This window comes from Sus scrofa, chromosome 7 (genome assembly GCF_054392235.1).
Source record: "Sus scrofa isolate SSC_HxYL_T2T_F1_AM1 chromosome 7, Sscrofa_HxYL_maternal_Yorkshire_Landrace_v2.0, whole genome shotgun sequence".
Classification (NCBI taxonomy): Eukaryota; Metazoa; Chordata; class Mammalia; order Artiodactyla; family Suidae; genus Sus; species Sus scrofa.
In genome coordinates, this window is record NC_139389.1 from 69,205,623 (window position 1) to 69,232,075 (window position 26,453).

Consider the following 26,453-nt stretch of genomic DNA (forward strand, 5'->3'; position numbering starts at 1 on the left):
AGGATTACTTAACCTTCCATTTTATTGTTACTTTACCTCTTTCGTAGGTAATATGTTCATATTGTTCAGAACCCAAAAAGTATTAAAAAGTGAAGTCTCCCTCCTGCCATTGTTACTAGTTAGTTTCATCTGATTCCTCCAGGTTTATTGTACACATATAAGCAAATATGAGAAGATAGCCTTATTTTTTCATCCCTTTTTACCCAAAAAGATAGCATAGCATACTGAATACACTGTTGTACACTTTGCTTTTTCCCACTGGATGCATCTTGGAGGGCTCTTCTCTGTCATCACATGGAGCACGTCCTCAGTCTTCGCTGCCACGAGGTTAGAAGAAGCATATGGTGCCTCCAGTTTCTTTAAGCAGAGCCTTCTTGCTGGCGATCGGCACACTGCCCTTCGTCGTCCCCTACGGCACTGCAGCAAGTAACTTTGTACATGAGTTTATCTGGCCCCGGAGCAGGTCTACGTGTATGATAAATTCTCGGAAGCAGAGTTGCTAGACTGCGGCAGAAAAAGCCCTTCTAAGTTTGTAAACTTACCATCCATGATAACTTGACCCATTTACTTCCGCTAGAATTCTTTACAAGTTCTTGTTTCTTCATGTCCTTGCCTCTGGAATGTGATTTAAAACATGCTTTCTTACCGACCTGACAGGTAAAAAGTGATATTTCAGAATTTTTTTTTAACAGCCTTTTTAGGGCAGTTTTAGGCTCACAGCAAAAGTGAGCAGAATGTGAGCTGCCATGTAGCCCACATTTCTCCACACCCACAGCCTTCCTGCCAACATCCCCTGTCCCAGAATGGGACGTGTGTCAGTCACTGAAGCTGCGCTGACATGTCACCATCATGCAAAGTCCAGAGTTTACACTGGGCTTCACTCCTGGTGTTCTTCAGTATAATTCTTATTTGCACAGTTTTTCTGAGGTCTTCTTTTTTTTTCCCACTTTCTTAAAAAGCCATTTTTCTTTCATTTTCTGTGTAACTGTTGGGATCCAACCTTTCCAGGCCTCGGTCCCTTTGTCTGTAAGATGGAGACAGCCCTTAGCTGCGGAGCATCTACAGTAAGCAGTGAATGAACCAGAGCCCTTAGCTCAGAGCCCGGTAAAGAACGTGCAGTGAACAGAGTGCTGTTACTTCAGCAAAGGGGCAGGCCCTTGACTGAGGCCTCACCCGTGGCCTGCAGAAGTTCCTGGGCCAGGGATCAAACCTGCCCCACAAAAGCGACCCAAGCCATTGCAGTGACAACACCAGATCCTAACCCACGGCACCACAGGGGTGCAGGTCCTTTGCATGTCCCCAGGTCTAAGGAAGGACATGCTGAGTAAGAGAGTGCAGTGGACCTGGTGGTTCCCCTCAAGTTAGAAAACCACAGCTCCTGTTCGGTGCCCTTTTCCATACAGTGTTACTGTGGAATACAGTCTTCCCAACCCTTTCCTTTTCCTTTGTGTCTGCACAAAACCCTTGCAGCCTTGGCCGTGGGCTTCTCTACTGTGCTGGTGTAACACCCGCTGACACTCAGGAACTGAGAATCAGGGCCCATCAGTGGTGGGAGGCTCTGCTGTGTGTGTGGAGGCAAAAGCCGGGCACCCTGGAAAGAAATACACAGTGTGTCCCCCACCCCCGATTCCAGGGGCAGGGAGTCTTAAGGAAGAAATACGCCACCCTGCCTTCCTTCCCTGCCTTTAGCCATTGGCTGTGTCCTAGGACAGCCTAGGAGCTGGATGTCCATCACAAAGAGACCCCCATTCTGGTTTTGTTAGCAGGTCTTTCCCGCCGTGACTTCTCTTGGGCTGAATGAACAGGAGCTGTTATTTCTCAGCCAGTCGGCTTCTGGACCACACTCTTCCCTCTCTGCCTGGACCGGTGTGCCTGACGTGGGCATGGTCAGCGACATCCTCTTTTGGATCTTGAAGGAACATGGGAGGAGCGAGAGCAGAGCCTCAGACCTCACCAGGATCCATTTCCACACACTGGCCTACCACATCCTGGCCACCGTGGACGGACACTGGGCCAACCAGCTGGCGGCCGTGGCTGCAGGAGCCCGCGTGGCGGGGACACAGGCCTGCGCGACAGCAACCATAGACACCCATCGAGTGTCTCTGAGGGCGCCCCTCGAGTTCGTGACCTCCCGTTCGGAGGCTGGCTCCAGGATCGTGTTAAACCCGAACGAGCCCGTGGTCGAGTGGCACAGGGAGGGGGTGTCCTTCCACTTCTCGCCAGTGCTGGTGTGTAAAGACCCCGTGCGAACCGTGGGCCTCGGGGACGCCATTTCAGCCGAAGGCCTCTTCTACTCAGAAGTGCACCCTCACCACTAGGAAGGTCGTCATGGGTCCTTTTTCTGCAGGAGAACTAGCCACCCAAGAACGACAGGAGTGAAGTGGTTTAGAAAATCAGAGGGGGTGTCAAAATGGTTTCTGGATCCACCTGAAAGACAGCCAAAGAAACAACAGCAGATTCAACTGTGCCAGATACATTCCAGCCTGCTGACGATTACACAAAAACGTTTCAGGTTTTTAATCAAAATTTATCTACTAACAAGACTGGATTTTTGTTTTTGTTTTGTATGTTGTGCATACAGGGCTAAAAACTTGATTCCCAGATCCCCTCTTCAGGTATTTTCGGGCCTCCGTCTTTGTGCTCGCGAGCATGTCTGCTGGAGAAAGCTTTTCCCTTCCTCCCAACCCACCTGAGAGGCGCTCGCTCACACACCGCTCCCCTGGAGGGGCTGGTAGAGCCCGGCGTGGGTTCTCTGTTCTCAGCTCCGCGCCCACGGCAGGATCACAATTCCCATTCAGTGTTATAATGGAAATATTTAACGAGCACACCTTCTCAGTCTTCTGCTGTCAAACGTAGGACAGGACCTCAAGTGAGAACAAAACAGGTCTTCCTGTGCTTCAGCAATACGGCAGAGGCTGGAGCCAGTCACTGCAGTTTAGAGGCCTGGCGGCCTGCACCTTCCTGCCCTGGCTCCATAACTGTAGGCCGGCTGGTCAGAGCCACTGGCCCAACCTTGCTGCCCAGCTCTGGACATGCTCTCTGAAGTAGAAGACTGATCTGTGCTCATTCTGACCCTTGAAGGAATTTACTTTTACAACTGGAATATGTCTCTGTGTGTGTAACAGATCATGTATGTTTTAATTAACACATCGCATCCATTAAAGAGTTTGAGCTCATAAGAGCCCCAGGATCATGAATAAATGTGTCATGTTACGTATTTATTTTTTTTATAAATCAAGGAGACTTCAAGTGTGCTTTTAAATATATTAAAAATTTACATTTCAGGAGGCCAAAGTTTGTTTGTGATTTATTTCTACCATGACTCTGGATAAAATATAAACCTCCCCCTCCCACCCCCAGCTGCACCTGCAGTGTATGGAAGCCCTCCAGGCCTGGAGTCAAATCTGAGCTGCAGCAAAGCCAGATCCTTAACCCACTGGACCAGGCCAGGAATCAAACTTGTGCTACCACAGAGACAACGCTGGATCCTTAACCTGCTGTGCCACAGCAGGAACTCCAAAATGTAAATCATTTTGATCTTGACTTGTGACTTACATGTTCCTCTAGCTCTTGAAGTGTTTATCTTGTCTTCCCCATCACTGAGTCAGGCGGCCTCTTGCACAGAAGCTGTGCTATAGTTCTATCCTCTGTGGTTTAAAGTGACAGAAATAACTAGTATCAAGTAGCCAAGCCAATGTGAACCAGTAGTTTGAAACTTTGCCAGTTTATCCAAAGAGCAGTCTAGACAATGTGGCAGCTGGTGGCAGGTCCCCTTGGGTCAGGGGTAATCTCATTAACGCTGGGTTCACAGCAGCAGCTTCTGGAATATCAACACTACCTCCAGTTCTTTGTTTGTGACTTTCCCCCCTACTTTGGGTGCGAAGGAAAGGCTTCATTACTCCTTCAAAGATAGCTGAAGCCTAGAGAATTATGCAGCTTGAAATTCAAAGCAGGTAGCTTATTAAGGCAATCTCTGGCTGCTACCTCATCAGTCTGCCTCCAGGCTCAATTAAAAGTAATTACACACCAACCTCCTAGCTTATTTTTTTTTCTGTTTTGGCCACACCTGTGGCATATAGACGTTCCCAGGCTAGGGACTGAAACCGAGCCGTTGCTGCAACCTACACCACATCTGCAGCAATGCTAGATACTTAACCCACTGCCCAGGGCCAGGGATCAAACTCGCACCACCACAGAGACGGTAATCCACTGCATCACAGTGGGAACTCCTAGCTTATTTTGGTTAGAAAGGCTTAAGTGAGAAGGGATTTCTATTTTCAAAAAAAAAAAATTACAATAACTCATCATTTGTGTGAACCTGAGAAGCAGTATTCTCCACATGACCCTTTTCTTACAGTCAGTCCTGCTCAGCAACGTCTCCGATTTTCACTGATGTCAAGGAAGACCAGTTCAGATGTGGGCACCACGTACCTCAAAAAGCAGTGGTTTTTCAAAAGGTGAGTCTTGAACTATTAATCATCACTAGATCAACTTGGTGGTTACAAAAAAGTACCAAAGTGCATCATACATTATAGGGATAATAAGTATTATATCTTTGAATGTGTGTATGTAGAATGAAGGTATCTGAATCCCTCTGTGACCATCCCACCTTTCAGAGAAGGAGGCTAAGCTCTGGAAGTAAGATTCAGTGGGCTCCATGGCCTAGGACAGATCATGCAGAAAGTGAGTTGGAAGGACAGGATAAACTGACTAGGTAGGGCTTCAAGCCCCTTTGCTCTGAACTATATTTTACAAAGATTTCCATGTATGATTTGACACAAGAAAAGCCTGAAAATCCCCTGGAGTAGGAATGATGAAAAATACCTGGTGAAAAATGACCTTTCCTAAAAATGTTCTAACACGCACTCTTGCATTCCCCAAAACTGATTTAACACACAGGGAAAAGCTGCAGCACACCACACAACTGTCAAGAGATGAAAATTCAGCCAAAAATCAGTAATCTTTAAGGTGCAGATTGTTTGCATGTTACTCTCTGACTCTGTCAAGTTTGAGTGGGCCAGAGGTCATTCATCAGTGGGAGGAGTCCAAATTCCATCCAGGGTTTGATTTGTTTGGCTTTTTAGAGCTGCATCCACTGCATATGGAGGTTCCCAGGCTAGGGGCTGAGTCAGAGCTGTAGCCGCTGGCCTACACCACAGCCGCAGCAGCGCTAGATCCTTAACCCACTGAGTGAGGCCAGGGATTGAACCTGTGTAACTCATGGATGCTAGTCAGACTTGTTTCCGCTAAGCCACAATGGGAACGCCTCCATCCAGGGTTTGAAATAGCAAGTATTATATTATCATATTGCACAAGTTACCTTCCTTAGCCTCGTTTTTCCTCACCTGTGAAATGGGCTAGTAATGGTCTTTACCCCCATAAGGTTTTGTGTTTTGGTTTGGTTTTTGTTTTTTTGTTTTTTTTGCTTTTTAGGATCACACCCAACCCAGTTCAACGTAACACTGGATGTTTAACCCACTGAGCGAGGCCAGGGATCGAACCCACATCCTCATGGATACTAGTCGGGTTCATAAACCCACTGAGCCACAAGGGGAACTTCCGGATTCTTGATTAAAGAGAAATGCCAAGTAAAATGCTCAGCACAGTGTGTGGCACATATTTCAAAGTTTAGTAACTGTCGGTTACTACCCCTAAACTTAACAGGCAATTTCTTGGGTCTCTTTAGACCTATTGAAAATCAATGAAAAGCTACCACAATGATAATTTAACATTTTATTTTTTGGTCTTTTCTCAGGTAAAAATTTCCAAGCAGCATAACTGCACAAATTTTAAGTCCATTTGGTAAGTTTTGAGAAACGCATGTACCTCTGACTAACCCAAATGCCTGTTAGATGCAGAATGTTTCCATCATCTTGGTTCCCTCAGGCCGCTTCCAAGTTATCTCAGCCCCACCCTCAATCCCAACCCCGAAAGCACCCATTATAATTTTTGTCAGCATAAATGAGTTCTGCCTGGAACTTCATAGAAATGGAACCATACTGTATTTAGACCTTTTGTATAAAGCTCCTTTCATTCATCCTGATGTTTCTGAGATAGTGTTGTTGCATGTAGCTTGTGGCTCCTTAGAGTATCTCACTGTCACCATTGTTTACACTTACAGCTTTTACAGATACTGCTGTTAACAAGTCTTTGTGCGGGTATTTTCATTTCTCTTGGGTAAATATCCGCAGGACTAGAATTGCTGGAATGCATATATATCATGGGATAGGTGACAGACCTTTCTCCAAAGTGGATGGACCATTTCACAGTCTGTGATCAATGACATGACAGTTCTGGTTGCTTTTCATTCTCACCAGCATTTGGAGTCGTGTTTAATTTTAGCCATTTTGATGAGAACATAGTATTTCACTGTGGCCTTATTTTGCATTTCCCTGATGATGAACAATGAGCACTTTCCCACGTGCTTATTGGCCATTCATGTGTCTTTGTGAGGTGTCCAAATTTGGGGTGTTTTTCACTTGGGCAGTTTGTGTATGTTTATTAGTTTATTATTGAGTTGTAGTTTTTAACATTTTCTGGGTATAATTTGAGAGTATTTTCTTCTAGAACAAATTCTCAATCTGTAGATAATTCGTTTTATGGCATAATGGTTCTATGTTCTAAGAAATGTTGGACTATTCCTGTGTCATGTATATAGTCTCCTATTTTCTTCTAGGAACTTTATAATTTTCGGTGTTACATTTAGGTCTGTAATCCATTTTAAGTTACTTTTTGCATCTGGTGTTAGGTGAGGGTCTGGTTCCATTTTTCCACACAGCTGTCTGGTTGTTCCAGCACCTTTTGTTAAAAAGACTTTCCTTATTCCACTGCATTGCTTTGATGTCCTTATCAGATAAGTGACAAAGTGTGTAAGTGGAGATCTGTTCATGGACTCTGTCCTGTTATCGTTCTATCCCTGTGTCAGTCCCACATAATTCCTGTTAGGGTAATTAAGCCTTGAAGTGAGGTCCTCCAGCTTCATTCTTTTCAAGATGGCGTTGGATGTTCTAGGTCTTTGCACTTTAGAACCAGCCTGCTAGGATTATGATAGGAATCTGTAGATCAATTTCAGAAGAATTTTTATCTTAATACTTAGTTTTCCAGTGCATAAACACATCATAGCTGTTTGGGTCTTTTTCTTAGCAATGCTTTGCAGTTTTCAGAGTAGAGGCCACACATGTATTTCATTCAATTTATTCCTAAATATTTAGTGTCAGTAACATTTGAGTGTATTATTTTAAATTTTAATTTCTTCAAAATTAAAAACTATTTAAAAATTTCATTTCAAACTGTTCCTTGCTGATATATAAAAATATAATTGGTTTTTGTACACTTTTTATCTAGTGACCTTGCCAGATCTACTTATCAGTTGTGGTAGCTTTAATTATTTACTTAATTTTTAGGATTATGATCTTTTACATAAAACTATGTCCTCTGTTAAGAGTTTTATTTCTTGCTTTCTAATATTTATGACTTTCTATTTCTTGCCTTTATTGCACTGGCTAGAACCTATAGTATAATGCTGAATAAAAGTGGCAAGAGTGGCCATCCTTGTCCTGGTCTTAGGGACAAAGTAGTCAATATTTTACCACTAAATTGATAGGCATTGCATTTTTTTTCCCCAATGGGTGTTCTCCTGTATTCCTAGTTCGCTGAGGATTTTTATGGTGACTTTTTAAAATCTACTTTTTCTGCATCTACTAAAATCACATGGCTTTTCTCTTTTGTTAATACATGGAAGCACTTAAGATGTTCAAATATTAAACCAAGTTCCTGGGATAACCCCAGTTTGGTCATGGTACATAGTACCTTTTACATATACTGCTGGATTTGATTTGTCAATACATTGCTAAGGACTTCTGTACCTGTGTTCATGCAGAATAGTGGTCTGTAGTTTTGTTTTCTAATGTGATTGTGCAGTTTTGACATCAGGGTTATGCTGTCCTCAAACAAGTTGGGAAGTTCTTGCTCCTGTTTTCTAAAAACTTTTGTAGGATTGGATTTAGTAGAAGTCACTGGTTAAATCATCCGAGCCAAGAGTTTGCTTTAAGGAGTTGTTTTTGACTTCCAGATTCAATTTGATAGGACTTATTAAGGTTTTACCTTTAATCTTGCCTCAGTTGTGGTATGTTACAGTTCTCAAAGATTTTTGCTGCATCCAGCTTGTCAATTCTGTTGTCATAGAATTGTTCATAACATTGTTTTTTTCATGTCTGTAGGACCCCTCATTCTTTCCTGGTATTGGCAATTTGTCCCCTCTCTCTCCCTTCATCAGTTTCCTTGGGATTTGTCAATTTCTGTGGTTTTATTTGCATAGGAATTTTGGCTTTTTAGATTTTTTTCTTTAATGTTTATCTATACTTCCTTTGGGCTTACTTTGCTCTTTTTTTTAGCTTAAGGTAGAAACCTTTTTTTACTGATTTTTACCTTTCATCCATTGTAATGGCAGCATTTACAGCTATAAGTCTCCTTGTAAGCACAGCTCTTAGCTGAATGAATCCTATAAATTTTTATTTGTTTTCATTATTCAAAATTTCTCCTTTCATTTCTTGTTTATGAGTCATTACAAGTGTTTAATTTCCAAATATATCTTATTATTAATTTCTAGTATCATTTGTGTTCAGTGAACACATGCTTTAATTTCAATCTGTTGACTCTTGAGACTTATTTTATGGTGCAGTAAATGGTCTGTCTTGATAACTGTACTATGTGTCTTTGCAAAGAATGCATTCTCTGCAGTTACTGCGTGTTGTTTCTATAAATGTCAACTAGGTCAAGGTGGCTGAAAAGTCCTTTTTTCACACTTTTTGTCTCATATCAATTGCTGAAAGAAAAAGTGCTAACATCCAACTACGATTGTAGATTTACTTCTATCCATTTACTTCTATCCATTTTTACTTGATGTAATGTTAGGTGCATACATATTTATGATTTTTTTTTCCTACTGAATTGGCTTTTTATCATTACAAAATGCCCCTTGCTTCAAAGTCTGCTTTGTCTGACATTAACACAGCACTCCAGACGACTCTTGGCTGTAGTCTGCATAGTATCTTTCTCCATCCTTTTACTTTCAAAGGCAGATCACTAGCTTTTTTTATCCTTTCTGCACTTTTTAATTGAAATGTTTAGTCCAGTTACATTTTGAAATCTAATTACATTTTAATGTAATTACTGTCATGACTGGGTTTACATTTATCATTTTGCTATTTATTTTCTTTGTTCCCTCTGGGTTTCTTGTTCCCATTCTTCCTTTTCTGCCCCCTTTTTAGGAGAAGTGGGCGCTAAGTGAATATTTTTTAGAATTTCATTTTAGTTTCTCTTTTTAGCTATGCTTCTTTTCATCTTAATGGTTGTTCTAGGGATTACAATATATATCCTTAACTTTTCACAAACTGTTTTAGGGCTAGTTTCATACCACATCATGTAAAATGTGAAAACCTTTCAACCATAAACTTCCAATACCCATTTGTCCTATATATGTGTGTGTGTGTGTGTACATAGTTTTAATTTTGAAGTTATATGTATTTTTTTTTAAACTAAAGCAAAATAGTATTTTTTATTTACCCATGGGTTTGTATTTGTTGTCTGGGAGAACAGGCCCATCATGAGCTACCCTCCATTATCAGACAATAGTGATTTTTCCTTAAGAACAAAGTCACTGTAATCAAACACTCCAAAATTTTTGTTTTGTACTAGTATTATTCAGTAAGAAGGGCACTTTGCCCTCTGCTAGTTCATACTTCCACTTTCTTGCCTCTAAAACCATGTCTTTATCTGTGATTTATGGACTTGGCCTTATTTTTCTAATTCTGTTAAAAATTGTGATGACATGAGCAAATTCCATATGAAATTAGATCTCCTTTCTCACGAGAGTGAATGAGAAACTGCAAATCCACAAGCCTCGTATTGTATGTATTTTTTAGAAAATCTAAGCAAATTAATTTGGAAAGCATTGCTTCTTGACTGCTGTCCCTGGGATGCAAGAAACCATTATGTTCTTGCCCGAGGAAGGTGGAAAAACTGTCCTGCTTTGCATTTCCTCAGTTTCCCCCCAAGCTTCACTTGAAAAAGACTTTTTTTTACCCTTCTCTTTCCAAATGCTAAAATTTTCTCAGAGTAGGCTGATGAGTTTAGTTTCACCCTCTAAAACCTCTCCCTGCTCCACCTTGAAGTAAGAGAGTCCAATCTCTCCTTCTTCAGGCTTCAAGCCCTGGGGTCTCTTGACAACTACTTCACCAAGGGTACATTCACGGTCAGTTAGTGGTGAAAAGCAGGAGCTGTGCATCCAGACGTAAGTTCAAACTCTGGTCCGTCCACTTATTTGGGACAATTCATTTTGCTTCTTGCAACCTCAGTTTTCCTTTATAAAATGGGGGTTATAGTACCTGTGCTGTCAGGGTTCCATGGGACTGACTACTGCCCTCCTAAGCCTTTTCCTCCTTGGCCTTCCCTAACGCAGCCCTCCTGGTTCTTCTCTCCTGGCACCTGCTTCTTCCATTAAATACTGGTTTTCTGGGTTTGCTTCCCATCTTCTTCCTAGCTTTCCTTGGGTGACTACTTTTAAATCTATGGTTTCAGCTATCACCCAGATCCAAATTACTCCTGAATCTCTAAATCCAGCTATTTACACATCTAATGCATAGCTTCATTTGGATGTCTCAAAGATAAACCTGTCTACAACTAGACCCCAGTCCCCCAGGGTTCCTCTTCTCTCACTTATGTTCCTTTCCCAGCAACAGGTTCCCATCCAATGGTCCGTTCTTATCGGCCACATCCAGTCAGTCCCCAGGTTCTGTCGATTTTACCTCCTAAATCTCTCTCCCACCTCCCTCCTCTGCTCCTCTCTCGCCAAGGCCTTTTCAGTCACAGGCACAGTAGACTCCACACTGGTATGGAAGTGAGCTTTCTCAGTTGCTCCACTTCTGCCACATACCAGCTGCATGGGCAAGAGTACCTTGCTTCTGACACCTTGCTCTTTATTTCTGAGATATGAGACCTCAAGAGTTTTCTGCCCAGTTAGCTGCTGCTTCAGTGTCAAAACAGACCCAGTCATAATATAAAGAATTCCAAACACAGTTTTTGGTATGGCAGTAGGTTAGTCCTCCCCTTTCGAGTTATGGTGATTAAAGGGCACTTTATGTGCAAAATGGCAACTAGCCTCCAGCAAGCTGCTGGCCTCCCATCCCTCAGGGCTGCAGCAGGGGCTGTGCCCACACCAAGTGGGAAGTTGGCCTTGAGGTTCCTCCTCCAGTTTCAAACTAGGCTTGGAAGTAGGTAAGGGAAGACTGTGGTCATAGGTTCTTTCAAAAAGCTTTTATTGTGATCCCTTATGTTTATACCTGAATAACAACTTTCCCCAAAGGGGATGACACATGATCTTTATTCTGAAAAGGATATATAATGTATTGGTAGCATCTGGTCAGTGGTATCACAGATTGTCTTAAATAAAAATAACTCAGTTAAGAAGTTTTGTTTTTTTTGTTCTGTTTTGTTTTTGGGTTTTTTTTTAATCTTTGGTGCTGACACCCAGTCAGCCCTTGGTCTCTACTTCTCATCATACTGACATGATCTGGCTCTGCACTGTGAACCTGCTCAAGAACGAGACATAGGGATATTGTTTTGGATTCCTTGAGTGAATGCAGCTGGGACACTCAATAGGCTGGACTTTAATCAAAAGAGCTTTTTTTCATCATTTTTTTCTTTTAAATTTAGACTATTGGAGCCGAATTATTAATCCAAGATTTGTATTTGCCTGGGTGGCTGGTATACCCCACAGCCCTAGGGTCACCTCAGCTAAGCCAAGGCTTCGTCATGACAGGACTACTGAGCAGAGGTCTGTCTCACACTTTCCTCCTACTAAGGAAGGGATCAGTCAGCCAGGAGATTAAATCCTTTTCAAAGCAAACAATATCCCATGCCCGGGCTCGCTCTGGGAACTACATACACAGAGCCATAAGCCTTGTTCTCAATTCTTAAAAAACCTGTCTGGGCTTTCTTCTCTCCCCTTCCTGGCTGACGGAGCAGTGGGGGCTGTGCAGGCTCCTCATGGTCGTCATAACACGTTCTGGGTTCTAATTCGTGGTTCCCCGGGGAACATGCTAGCCTCCTCGCTGCCTGTGTCACTGACCTTCCCTACCTAACCTGGTACATCCTCGCTAAAGAAACTCCCAACTCTGGGGTCATCCTACACCTGTTTTTCTCTTATTTGTGCTGATGCTCCAGTTGGCTGTGCTTCCACAGTGGGCTCTGGCTCCAGAGGAAGAGATGGTGGCTTTGTGGGCTGGGGTGTTCCTCCGGCACCTAGGAGCAAAGCAAAAAGCGTCAATTGTCAGTTCTCTGGTTGCAGAAGAAATCATTATTCTCACTGTTAAGTTCCTTTCTGGGGCTAATGGGGCTGTGGTGTGGCTTTGCAGCTCTGAAGGAAGACCATGACTAAATAAAACAAGTAGTTTGCCTTCAATGACCATATCGATCTTTAGTTACCTGCACCATGCTGACTTATGACCAGGCAGTGAGAATCAAAGCAAGACCACGTAATGAAAGGTACAGTTATTTCTAAGCTTGAATATTGTAAAGATCCAGTGTATGGACCAGCCAACTAAGCCTGCCAATAGCTGTTACCTCTTATGACAACTGCCTTAGGGAAACAAGTGACAATTTGGCCACCCTCAGGCTTTTTCCCCCTTCTAGGCAGCACGACGTAGGATGTGTTCTGAGTCTGAAAAGCACGTGCCTCACTCAAAGTTAATCTCTCTGCAGGCACCTGGGGGTTGTACTCAGAGGTCTTCATACGTGTAGCTTCCTACCTGAGGGGAGCTTCCTGTATGTGGCTGCTGAAGACATTGCCTGTCCTAGGGCCTGATTAGAGCCCAGAGGCTGCTGGACACTGGTGGTTTTGCTGGTAGAAGGAGTCCGGTGCTTTGACTTGGGATCTTTAACTGGTTTAGTCCATACCAGTGCCTCGCCAGCCTGAAGAGCAGCTCCCAGCTTCTGGGCCATCTCCACCATCTTAGGCCCACATGGGAAGGAAGAAGAGAATCACGAGTATGACACGCCTCAGCCGAGGCTTCCTCAGGCCAGCGGGGGTTAGCTGACATGGTGTCTGCCGTACTATTTAGCATTTGAGGGAGGAAGTACTTACTACAAAGAAATCATTTTCAAGCATCAGAGAACATACTGCCCTGAGTGGATGGCAAGGGACTCCTTAAAGGCTCTCAAAACCTAACAATCCAAGTTTGGCACATTACTGGGCTAAATTCTTGCCTGTCCTATCTGAGGAGAAGTGGGAAGAAGCTACAAAAGGACACAGACCTCAACTCAAATGCACTGTATTACAGTGACAGATAACTCTTAAATTTCCTCTTATTAATTATTTCAGTAAAGTTTTTTCTCACAAACTGTTCTTTTTCCTTTTTTTTTTTTTTGGCCGCACCTGCAGCAGGCCAGGGATCAAACCTCCACCACTGCAGCACTGCTGCAGTACCAATGCCGGCTCCTGAATCCACTGCTCAAGGTGTTCTTAACTGAAGAATTCATGCCACTAGGAATATCAGAGCCAAATCAGGCATGAGCCTACAAATCCTTATCTTTGGGTTATTTGGGCTTGATTCAAAAGTCTCCAGACAGATTACTTCCGACTTCCAGGAGCTAAGACAAGACATACCTCCGGATCAAACTCCAGAGAGCTACTGTCCTTGAGTAGGTTGACTTTCTTCTCCATCTCCTGATACTGGGCCAGGGCACCCCTCTTCTCGCCCTGGTTGTACAGCAGCACAGCATAGTTGAGGTTTACTAAAGGGTTACACCTGTTCAAACGGACAGATAGTATGGAGCTGGGGCTCTGTGACAGATGGCATTTAAAGCTTCATCTCACTACAAACAACAAAACTGGCTAAGTGGAGATAGCTCCATTCCACAGCAAGGTGGGGAACACACATGTGTGGACCTATGAAGAAGAATCCAGGAATTAACTACCCCACCAGCAAAGTACTGGGACTTAGTCTGACATCTCAGTCCCCAGGAGAGACCAAAAGGGTTTCCTTGCTGCCTAAGAGATGCCACTGGAATAAATCACAGGAGAGTCAAGTTAATTTGAAACTGAGCTGAGGGTCCCACGGGCTATTCCAGCAAGCCCACTGCCAGCTCTCACTTTCCCTGGCCTCCTTACTACTTAAGGCTGGAATCATTTTCTCAGAGAAGGTGTTAGGTCCCGTTGAGCCACTGCCTGCTCAGGAACCGTCCTTCCACCCTTAAGCCTGCTGTGTACAAAGGCATGGAGAGCAGGCAGCTGACCCGGGCAACCCACAGGCCATGGCGCCACCTTGTGGATCTGCAGAGTCCAGCCCTCCCAACACATTCCCGATGCGGCAGCTTACTTATCCAGGCGCACTGCTTCTGCATAGGCTCTCTTGGCATTCTCTAGATCCTCCAGGTTGGTCAGAGCCACTGCAACAAAGAAAGTGAGTGCTGTGGGTGAAGAGCCTGGCATAGGAAACAGGCAGTGCCTCAAGACTGCAGTTCGTTCAGCCCCCACACACAACCCCTCCTGTGCCCTCTCAGCCCCTGGCACAGCCATTCAGCTTGGATTCCTGGTGTCATCTTCAACAGACCCCTCCATAGTTAATTAGGTGCCAAGTTCCAAGAATCCCATTTTTTATAGCTTCTTTGGTGACACTGCCCTTGTTTGGTCATGTCAAGCTTCCCATTTTGTTCCCCAGGCGCACCATCCCCCCCGCCTCCATCTACTTGCCACAGTGCTGCCAGGTATCTCACTGACTTCCAGACAAACCTGAAGCATCACTTTTCTACTCAAGAATCCTCACTGTTCTCTACCACCCACTACTATAATCTTTAAGCTTCTCTTTAGCAACAGAACACTCTCCCTTCTTTTATCAATATTTTCTGCAAAGCTCGATCTATAAAAACAAAAACAGCTGCTCTGGAAGCCCTGCCCACTCCACCTCCCCAACAACCACACATCTACTTCTACCAGACACACGAGAGCTAGGAATACACTTGGGAAAACAAAGCCTCTCAGATCAAGTCTGCAGCCCCTGTGCTCTACTCAGGCCCTCCTCCACACTGACCCCAGACTCCTTTCCTGACTCACCCCCACTGCGTTCTGCATCACTGCTGCCCACTAGCTGCTGGGTACCCGCCGGTGTAGGGCTGATACCTTCACTTGGGCTCCTCGGCCATTCTGTGCTATTGAATTCCAGCTTCTCCTTCAAAACCCAGCGTGAGGACCATCTCTACTTCAAGAAGTCAGAAGTGCTCCTTATGCCCTACAATACAGCCATCTCCTACCTCCCCCGACAACTGGGCTACCTGTGTATTCAGGCAGCCCTCAAATGACCACCACTCTATTTGCTACTGCATCTTATGTTATAAATCAGAAGCCCCCCACCCCCCACCGCCAGAGACGACCAAGAAACCCCCCTGCAGACTACTGTCAATGAGAACATGGAAACTGCTTTTAGGTATACATTTAGTAAGTTTAGTATAATAAGAAATATCCCCCAGAAAGAATATTTAGTCAGCACTTTTACAACAAAACATTAATAATAGATTATATAATAACAACAAAACCAACAGTTACCATTCACTGATAATTTAATCATGTAGTCCTCTCATTAACCCTATGATGAGAGGCTAGTTAGTAGCTGAGGCAGGATACTACCTAGAGCCCAAGATCTTAATACTTGATAATAACTGGAGGTTAGTCTCTCCCTCCCTCTCTCCTCTCTCTCTCACTCACGCTCTCTCCCTGTGTGTGTGTGTGTGTGTGTGTGTGTAGATATATATATATATATGAATGAATTGTCAAGCCAAGGGGAAACCACTGTTAAAAGATGAGCTAGAGGGAGTTCCCATCGTGGCACAGTGGAAATGAATCTGACTAGGACCCCTGAGGTTGTGGGTTCATTCCCTGGCCTCGCTCAGTGGGTTAAGGATCTGGAGTTGCTGTGGCTGTGGTGTAGGCCAGCAGCTGTAGCTCTGATTAGATCCCTAGCCTGGGAACCTCCATATGCCGCAGGTGGAGACCTAAAAAGACAAAAAAAAAAGATGAACCTGATTTAACCTATTGATCTCTGAGTGAAATTCCCTCACGTTAGAAGCAAAAAGGCACTGTGTCATCTTTTTCTTTCACGTTTCTCCAAGCTCTAGGGTAGTAATCCAACTCCTAAGGGGTCTGCAAGGGGATGGCTTCTATGGGACATTTAACGACCAGCCTCCTATGATTCTAATTCATTTTTCCCTCGCTACAGACTGCAGAGGGTTCTCCATATAAATGTCTCTTACCAGCCAAGAGCATGTACAGCTCCCCCATCTTTGGCTGGAAGTTGATGGCTGCACTGAGGAAATGGAAAGCTGAGGCATACTGCTGCATAGTCAAGTGTACGAGGCCCAAATTATACAGAATCTTCCAATCGAAGGGTGCCAAGTAGTTGGCTCGTTTCAGGCAGCTGATAGCCTGGAGGAGAGAGGGAGCACTCGGTGAGCAGTGGGGGCAAGCGCAGCAGGCCCAGTAACTCTCAACACAAACCAGGAAAATGAGACACTCACTGCCACGTATTTCTTCTTGCCAAAGAAACACATTCCGATGTTATTCCAGAGGGGAGGACTTTCTGGAACAGCACAAGCTACAACTCTGTATTTGGTGAGGGCAACCTCAAAGTCCCCATGGGTCTGCATCATGCTGCCTGCTGCCAAGATGGCCTGAAAACATGGGATGTGGAAAATTGGTAATTCAGTTATTGCCAAAAGGCCATCACAGTAACAGCCTTCCTGAGTCTAGATACTCAGCATTGGTGGGACTGAAAAGCTTCCAGAGACCTATATAACCTCATATCCAAGCTACTGGGACAAATGCTCATGAGGAGATCTGACACCCCACACTGTAGCTCTCTCTTCAGAGTATCGGGGCCCTTTAAGTAAAAGCTGCCTTTAACCCGTTCCCTGTAGCCCCTACTTGGTACACCAAGGGCTCCACACAACTCAGATGCACCTGTCTTTGGCCCCTGGACAGAGGGTGAGCCAGCTTGAGGCTTCCTCAGTCCAGCTTTTCAGGTCTCTAAGGAGGGGGGGGTCAAGGTGTGGTGCTGCCTACATCAGGCTAATGACTTCCAAGCAAGACTGAGTCTGTACCCGTAACAAACCCCTGTTTTGCTGCACCTCCTTCAGTGATACTCATCCACATGATGATCTTCCCATCCCCAAAGTTCTATCTGGACAAGAGCTGTAACCTCAGATTCATCAGGAATCTGGAAGTCATTCCACCAGGTTTATTCTTGATAGTAGTAGTAGAGGCTTCACTAATTTCCTAAGTGACACAAACAACTTTACCAGCACTATAGTTGTGCTTTCTGTTTAAGTTATAGTTGTGTTCTTTTAGAAGATAAGCAGCAGAGCACCAATACTTCACAATATTTTCAAATAAAATATATATTCTATAAGTTTTCTAAGAAAAAGGTACTTTCTCAAGTATTAAAAATGCCTTCTAGGGCCAGATCACCTCTAAGAATAATGGGACCATCTGTGTAAAGGCTGCAATACCTTGTAGTTGGTAGGGTCATAAGTCAGTGCATTTCCAAGATGTTCAAATGCCTTCTGGTAAATGCCAAGCTTGGAAAAAAGCAAACCAGAGAATTACCTCAAGGGAGATAGCAGTTAAGAAGACTGGCCAACCACACCCTCACAGACACACCTTGCTTTTTTGAGTTCTTCTGACAAAGAGCTACAGATACCAGATTTTTAAAAAAGAAAACCAAGACTCCCACGTGAGTGTTTTCCCTCCTATCTTGATCTGTCCCCTAATAGGATCAAAGTTTCTATCCTGCCAGGAACCATCTCTGCCACACTAGTGCTGTAACACACTAATGCCTCTTGGCAGGAAACAGACTGATTAGCTTCATCTCCCATGGGGCCCATGTCCCAACCCAAGGCCCAGGAAGGCCCAGGGTTAAGGTCCTTTGAGAGAAAACTGAAGCAGACAAAAAGGCCACCACAGAGGCAGATCTGGAGGCAAGAACAGCTGGGCAGAGAAATGGGCAGTGAATGGGGTGCGGCCGGGAGAAGCCCCTCAGGGATCCCTGGGTCCCAGGGCCTTGAGCCAATAAAAGAAAGTGATGGAGCTAGAAGAAGCCCACTCCCACTCAGGAATGTGGAGAGAGAGGAGACTTTATTCTATAGGGCCTGGCTGGGAGGAAGGAACAACAGAAATGACCTATGCCTCAAAGCCCTGGTAGCACCAGTTTCTCCTCCCACAACAAAATGCCAGCCTCTCTGACCACATAGTTATTTCTCATGTATGAAGTTCTTTCCTTGGTTGGATAAAAATTACATTTGCACTAGGCTCAAATACATTTATTTGTTTCTCATTCGAGTGCTGAAAATTAATTCCTTTAACAAAGACTATCAAATGCGGACTGTAAAGTTCACGTGCTTTATAGGACCTTTAGTAAACTGTGTAAACCAAAAATGAAGGAAAACTACAACTCACACAAACCCAAAAGCATTTTTAACATCAACGCATGGATGAGTAAAGAATTCTCACCTGTAGATAGAGTAATCCTAAAGTTGTAAGAAGTTCTGTATTTTCTGGAGAGAACCTGGAACACAGATCAACACAGAGGCTCAGAGGGAAACAAGACATGTATGGGCGACACCGAGATACATGCATAGGAACTTGCCCTTGTTCACCACCCTCTGAGACACTACTGTCCCTCCCACTTCCTGTGCGAACCCTTGAAGGGATTTGGAAATTTCCTTCAAAAGTAGTCACCGCAACCCTGGCTATAGGGTGGGCTGCTGGGCAAGAAAGAAATGGGACTTAGAACCCAGAATCCTTTCTCAGGAAATTTTCTTAGTGCCAAAGTCCTCAGAAGGAACCTACAGAATGTTATGTGTCACCATCTTGATGACACCAATAGAATTAAAGAATGATGCCTCATAAACCAACTCAGTCTAGAACACGCACAGTTTTAGCCACTTCCCTCTTGTGAGATTTCTTTTTTTTTTTTTTTTCCTGTTCTCACTGTACTCAAAATGCCAGCCAATATAATTTCCCGTGTAATTTAGGATCCCAAGGCCCCTAATGCTCTGTTCTCCACATTTAACAAAAAGCCATACGCAGGAACCAAACCAAAGAAGGAAGACACATACCATTTCTAGGAAAGAATCAGCCATTGGCTTTGGGGAGTAAACACTAGCTCAAAAAGATATCTGCCTTTCCAATTTCTCACTGACTTTTGTCTTTGTCACAAAATGAAAGCAACACTGAGCTGAGATGATCTAACTGCAGGATCATCCAATAATTTCAACAGTGAAAATGGCAAAAGGCGAGGAACAATGTCTCCTGTTTCTAAGGAACAACGTAGGACGCTGGTTACCTACGGGGAGACCAGAACCACAGGGGCCAAAGCTCCAGCTTGCGGAGGCCTGAGGTGGCCAGACACAGCTTATTCAGTTCAACTGAGAAAACAACAACCTAAGGAATGGTGGATTAACATGGAAGAAACCTGGATCCCTGACTGACCTTGTGCAGCAGGGCTGCCCAGCTAAGATGATAAACAGAAGTCTTCCTTATTGAAGCCACTGGGAGCCCTAAACCTTAGCTTAGTTAACATTTACTCTAACTCATACAACTAGTCATCAGTCACACATGTTCCCTCTTAAGCTTGGGAGTTCATTCTGCTCCCATTTTTGTTTTAGTTTCTCGTTGCTCTAAAGGAAACAGATATACTTACTCTACTGCTTTCTTGTAGATTTCGATGGCCTTGTCCAAGTCTCCCTCCAGCAAGTGGATCTTGCCCAGCATTATGTAAGTGAGATCATGCCTGTTAAGATGTAGGGCATTGTGCAACTGGTCCTGTGCCTAACAAGATTGACAGAGTAAAGAGAACCAAGTCACTACCTTGGAAGGACAGTGACATTGTACAGCTAATGTAAAGACAGAACTCCTACTGCACTAATGTAGGAACATCACGTTTCAGCAAATACCCCACTACCCAAAAAACCAAAACATCCTCAAGTTGCACTTGCTTACAGAATAGCTGGCAACATGGTGTGTACGCCTCTAGAGCCACTTGGGGATTTTGTTTTGTTTTGTTTTAATGGCCACACCTGCGACATATGGCTGTTCCCAGGCTAGGGGGGTGAATCAGAGCTGCAGCTGCCAGTTGATACCACAGCCACACAACGCCAAATCCGAGCTGTGTCTGCAACCTACACCACAACTCACAGCAACGCCCGATGCTTGACACACTGAGCCACAATGAGAACTCCCACTTGGGGGTTTTGTACAAGATAATTAACCTTTCTGTTTTCTGTTTCTTGTACTTATACCCATGACTCATTCATGGTACATGGAGAATACTGCTCCAGCTGCACACTGACCAATGGCACACCTCGTCCCAAGGTGGACCTCATTTTCCTCAGCAATATTTTAATGAATGAATGAATTATTCTCATTTATTCACTCAACATGTATTCATCAAGTGCCTGTTGTTCTAGGTACTACAGATACTGGAACTAACAAAGCAAACTCCTTGCTTTGGAAGAGCCTACATCCTTGTAGTTGATGAAAAGGGATTCATTTAGTCCTTCACTGATCAACAAGTATTTATATAAATGCCTCGTATGGTGTTTGCTTAGCCTGTTAGCTTTATGGTAAAATCTAAATAGAATTCTCTTTCTCTTTGGTACAGGCCTGATCAAAAATCAATCCTACCTCTCCCTTGGCTCACAGCAATACTGTGAATAGATATGTACTTGCTTGAAATATCCTCTCAAGAGAAAAAGCTTTCAAACAAGTATATAATACTGTAGATCTAGATCTGCCCAGAAAAACCTAATGGACACACTAAATATATAATTTTATTTTATTGTCTTTTTGCTATTTCTTTGGGCCGCTCCCACGGCATATGGAGATTCCCAGGCTAGAGATCGAATCGGAGCTGTAGCCCCCGGCCTACGCCAGAGCCACAGCAATGCGGGATCTGAGCCACGTCTGCAACCTACACCACAGCTCACTGCAACACTGGATCATTAACCCACTGAGCAAGGGCAGGGACCGAACCAGCAACCTCATGGTTCCTAGTCAGATTCGTCAACCACTGCGTCACAACGGGAACTCCTTATTTATATAGATAATAGACATTATTTTTTTTACATATCTCACAGGAGAAAAAGTTAATTCTCATTCCTCAGCTGCTGATGTACAGATTTTATTTTCATGCCCCTGAAAGATTAATTAGGTTGTCTCAGTTTACAAACTGATACAAATTAAACATTGTTAAATGGGTATCAACTAATTCTGAGTTTCAATTCTGTCAGCATTGGAGAAAGGAGAATAAAACTTCCCAATCACTCAGAAGGAGCTTTATGAGGAAATTCTACCCAACCCCCTTATCATGACCTTTTAGAGCTCTCAGTAAACTGGTCTATCCCACAATTAATACACATTCTTCCCTTTGAGTACCAATGTAAGCCGAAATATTTTATCTGATCCAAGAGCCTTAGGCACTACAGCCTAATCACAATGAAATATAAAATCCCACATGGAGGAGTTCCCATCGTGGTAAAGCGGAAACGAATCTGACTAGCATTCATGAGGACACAGGTTTGATTTCTGGCCTCACTCAGTGGGTTAAGGATCCAGGATTGCTGTGGCTGTGGCGTAGGAGAGCAGCTACAGCTCCAATTCGACCCCTAGCCTAGGAACCTCAATATGCTGCGGATTTGGCCCTAAAAAGACAAAAAAAAAAAAAAAAAAAAAAAAAAAAACCCACATGGAAAATCACCTTAAAAAAAACAAACAAAAAACCTGAAAATTCTCAGAAATCAAATCTACTTAAAATTAAATATTCATTTCCAATGACCTTAAAAACTAAACTCAGTTGCCATTGGAGCATAAGTTTGCTCACATGTTCATAATGACACTTTTAAGACTTACAGGTCAACTTTTTTTTTTTTTTTTTTTTTTTTTTGCTTTTTATGGCCACACCTGCAGCACATGGAGGTTCCCAGGCTAGGGATCCAATCGGAGCTGCAGCTGCCAGCCTACACCACAGCCACGGCAACGGAGGATCTGAGCTGCGTTTGCAACCTACACCACAGCTCACGGCAACACGGTTGCGAACCCGCAACTTCATGGTTCCTAGTCGGATTTGTTTCCACTACACCACGACAGGAACTCCTGGGTCCACTTTTTGATATCTAAGTTTTATTGAACATTTGTGTTTCTATTCTGGAAAATTAAATGGGGGGGCGGGGAGGGATGGAAAATAAGAAGAGGAAAGCAACTAGATTGCCATTCCTTTATAATATTTCTAGAATTTGTCATTTTCTTGTTAAAAGCAGAAAAAAAAAAATGGGTGAATAGAAATAAGAATAGGAGTTCCCGTCGTGGCGTAGTGGTTGACGAATCTGACTAGGAACCATGAGGTTGCGGGTTCTGTCCCTGCCCTTGCTTAACGCTGGGTTAATGATCCAGCGTTTCCATGAGCTGTGGTGTAGGTCACAGACGTGGCTCGGATCCCGCATTGCTGTGGCTCTGGCGTAGGCTGGGGGCTACAGCTCCGATTTGACCCCTAGCCTGGGAACCTCCATATGCTGCGGGAGCGGCCCAAAGAAATAGCAAAAAGACAAAAAAAAAAAAAGAAATGAGAATAAAAATGGCAATAAATGTATACGGTACTTTCGATTTTTACTTCTAAAAATCTCTGCAAGCAGTAGGAATAAGACAAAATAAGCAATGGTACCTCTGTAACCAGTGTACCCTCCATGAAATGCCCAGCCAAATGCTCAACCACCACTGACATCTCTATACATTACCTTGTCAAATTGTTTCAGATAAATGTAGCAAACTCCCAGGTTATGACAGATCTCCTACATACAAAAGAAAGGAAAACAACTTGAGTGTAAATTCCACACTAACTATTAGAGTGAAAAACAGGCATCTAGAGGTTATTGTTGCTTGGCAAAATTTAAACTTTAAAACATGCACTAGGGTTAGTTTTTTACTTGACTATTTTACAGATTATAAGAGATAAAAGCAGGATAAACAGGTGATCTTCCTGGGTCTATGTAGCACCTGGGGTGCATTCCTATACCTTTTTCTCTAAGAGCTGCCCACTGTATAAACCCTTTGTGCCTTCTTAGAAGAGACTACCACAGCCTGTTCTCCAGCCCTACAAAGATACATACATAAATATGTATATGTCTATTGCAGAGTCCCTTTTCTAGGAATATAGGAATTCACTAGGTGATGTGGACTTGGAAACCGACAGCACCATCTGGAGGCCACTAGGCTGAAACACATATATGTAGTTGGAGCCAAACCACAGAAATATGCAGCACAGGTCAGCAAACTGTAGCCCATGGACCAAATGCATCCTGTGCCTTTTTTTGTAAATAAAGTCGTATTGGGACATAGCCACAATCGCTTATTATGTATTACCTATGATTCTTTCACACTAAAACTTCAGAGTTAAGTAGCTGCAATGGAGACTATTTAAAGCCACAAAGCTTTCATTTACTAACTGGCCCTTTACCAAAAAAAGGTTGCCAATCTCTGACCTACAGAAAGAAAAGAATCAAGCAGAAATGTCGAGAAGCTACCTTGATTACTGACAGCTTTCCAGTTCTGGTGCACTACTGTGGTGCAGGTTTGATTCTGGCCTGGGAACTTCCACACGCCTTGGGCTCAGCCAAAAAATAGTGCCATAAGAACTAGCTCTTTATACTAATCAATCTAATCCTTCACTCAGATATGTCTTTCCAAGAATCCTCAGATATTTTGAAAAAACCAACAGCATGAAAAAGAAGAACTAGAATAAAGAGAAAAAAGATAATCGTGGAAAGCAGAACAGAACTTCACAGGATCAGAGACATGGAGAGGCTACTGCAAGAAGAGGAGAGACAAAGTTCTTGGAAATTAAAAATATAATTACTGGAGTTCCCGTCGTGGCGCAGTGGTTGACGAATCCAACTAGGAACCATGAGGTTGCGGGTTCGGTCCCTGCCCTTGCTCAGTGGGTTGACGATCCGGCATTGCCGTGAGCTGTGGTGTGGGTTGCAGGCGCGGCTCGGGTCCCGCGTTGCTGTGGCTCTGGCATAGGCCGGTGGCCATAGCTCCGATTCGACCCCTAGCCTGGGAACCTCCATGTGCCGCGGGAGCGGCCCAAAGAAATAGCAAAAAAGACAAAAATATATATATATATATAATTACTGAGGAATTCTCCTGTGGCACAGTGGGTTAAGGATCTGGCATTGTTACTGCAGTGACTCGGATCACTGCTATAGCACAGGTTCGATCCCTGGCCTAGGAACTTCCACGTGCCCCAAGTGTGCCCAAAATATATATATATATGTATATAATTACCTAAATAAAAAAATACTGAATGGGTAGACTAAATAGCATAATGTGAACAGAGCTAAAAACAAAAATGATCTGGAAGATAAGACTGAGGAAATGTCTCTGAATATACAGAAGAAAATATGAGAAGAAAGTTAGGAGACGAGGAGAACAGGTATAGAACATATCTAACAGAGTAGAAAACAGTCTGGCAAATGCTGCTAGTTATCTCCCTAACATCCACTCTCTCCATTTACCTTACTAACAAAACCCTAATTTTGTTTAGAGTGACAATGTGTCCAACTTTAAAACTATTTCCCAACCTTCCTTACACAAGGAGTAGTTAATATGCCTAAGTGGAAGTCTGCTGAGGATTTCTGAAAAAGCTGTACTTTCTTGATAAAGGTTGTCTTTTTCCTCTTTGTTGCTTCCTAGGATGATGATGGGATGTTATTAGAGCTGTAGTGGTCATCTTGTAACCATGAAGAAAAAGCCTCAGCCTGACAGCTTTGGAATCAATGTCAGCAACTACTAAGTTGGATTTCTTGTTTCATGAGAAAAAATAAACTCCTAATTTGTTAAGCCAATGTTTTGTCAAAATTTTAGTTACACACAATCTGATACAAAAGGACAATAGGAAGGAAAAAATTAATCAAGAAACTACCCAAAAAGCCCACAAAGGAGCTCCTACTATGGTGCAATGGGATCAACAGCATCTTGAGAGTCACTGGGACGCAGGTTCAATCCCCAGCCTGGCAAAATGGGTTAGGGATCCATTGGAGATTGGATTGCCACAGGTGGGGCTTAGGTCAAAACTGTGGCTCTGATTCCTGGCCCAGGAGCTCCATATGCAGTGACCAAAAATGCCAAAAAAGAAAACAATCTATCATTAAGGGAGTTCCTGTCGTGGCTCAGCAGTAACGAACCTGACTAGTATCCATGAGGAGGATGTAGGTTCGATCCCTGGCCTTGATCAGTGGGTTAAGGATCCGGCATCGCCATGAGCTATGGTGCAGGTCGCATATGTGGCTCAGATCCAGTGTTCCTGTGGCTGTGGTCTAGGCCAGCAGCTACAGCTCCAATTTGACCTCTGGCCTGGGAACTTCCATATGCTGTGGGTGTGGCCCTAAAAAAGAGGAAAAATTTAAAAACAAACAAACAAAAAACACACCACAAAACCTTGTAGTGCCCCGGTGCCTCAGCAGGTTAAGGACATGGTATTGTCACTGCTGTGGTGCAGGTTTGATCCCTGGCCTGGGAACTTTTGCATGCTGCGGGCTCAGCCAAAAAGGAAACAAAACAAAAAAAAAACAAAACAAAAAACCTCCCTGACGCAAAGAAAGGCAAGGGTCTTCACAGTGAAAGAGCCAACTGAGTATCCACAAACAAGAGGGGAAAAAAAGAAAGAAACACATCTAGACAACTATTACTGACATTTCAGAACTGCAAAAAGAAAATCCTCAAAGTTTCTACAGAGGAAGTAGGGTTATCAAGAAGAATCAGACTGCTAAGAGTCTGCTCATCAACAACACTGACTGCCAACAAACTAGGCAGCAATATCAGCTAAGTTATAAGGAAACATGACTTTTGATCTTATAGTTTTGGAATGCAAGAATTCAGTAATAATAACAAAAGACAGCCGTATTATAAATGGAACCATCAGCATATTACTAATAAACAAAGAACAAAGTTCTCTACTTACCCAGTCTTTCTGGTTAAGTTTAGCTGCTTCATTATATACTTCAGTAGCAGCTTTATGTTTTCCCAAAAGAAATCTGGGGAAGAAATACATATATATATACTTTTTTTTTTTTTGGGGTTTTTTAGGGCCGCACTTGTGATGGAGGGTCCCAGGCTAGGGGTCGAATCAGATCTATAGCTGCTGGCCTACACCACAGCCACAGTAACGCCATATTCGAGCTACATCTGCCATTTACACCACAGCTCATGGCAACATCGGATCCTTAACCCACTGAGCAAGGCCAGGGATCAAACCCACAACCTCATGGTTCCTAGACGGATTCATTTCCACTGTACCACAATGGGCACTCCAAAATACATTTTCCATAACTGTTAATGCCAAGCTTTTACAAGA

General features: G+C 43.5%; 2 protein-coding genes across 29 annotated transcripts in view; one reads left to right on the top strand and one right to left on the bottom strand.

Annotated features, from left to right (window-relative positions):
- Positions 1-17,471, top strand: part of ADPGK (ADP dependent glucokinase) — a 54,009-nt gene extending 36,538 nt beyond the window's left edge. For 2 of the 11 annotated variants that reach the window (XR_014810603.1, XM_084968905.1), the window contains 3 exons: positions 4,358-4,457; positions 5,756-5,802; positions 12,760-17,471. Coding sequence is in view for 7 of the 11 variants with exons in the window: in XM_084968905.1 (XP_084825031.1) it covers positions 4,358-4,457; positions 5,756-5,759 (104 nt within the window). In the remaining 4 variants the exon portion in view is untranslated. Of the gene's footprint in view, positions 1-1,763; positions 3,295-4,357; positions 4,458-5,755; positions 5,803-6,121; positions 11,464-12,759 lie in introns of those variants that run through there. The other 9 variants (XR_014810605.1, XM_084968907.1, XM_021099099.2 and 6 more) reach the window with 6 other exon arrangements.
- Positions 11,299-26,453, bottom strand: part of BBS4 (Bardet-Biedl syndrome 4) — a 61,037-nt gene continuing 45,882 nt past the window's right edge. For 8 of the 18 annotated variants that reach the window (XM_021098196.2, NM_001244787.1, XM_021098195.2 and 5 more), the window contains 11 exon segments: positions 26,061-26,133; positions 22,837-22,890; positions 19,749-19,876; positions 18,557-18,611; positions 17,557-17,625; positions 16,567-16,719; positions 16,303-16,474; positions 14,376-14,445; positions 13,664-13,805; positions 12,807-13,008; positions 11,299-12,300 (listed from right to left, as the gene is read on the bottom strand). In XM_021098196.2, the coding sequence (XP_020953855.1) occupies positions 12,185-12,300; positions 12,807-13,008; positions 13,664-13,805; positions 14,376-14,445; positions 16,303-16,474; positions 16,567-16,719; positions 17,557-17,625; positions 18,557-18,611; positions 19,749-19,819 (1,050 nt within the window). In that variant the 5' untranslated portion in view covers positions 19,820-19,876; positions 22,837-22,890; positions 26,061-26,133 and the 3' untranslated portion in view covers positions 11,299-12,184. 18 annotated transcript variants of the gene reach the window in all.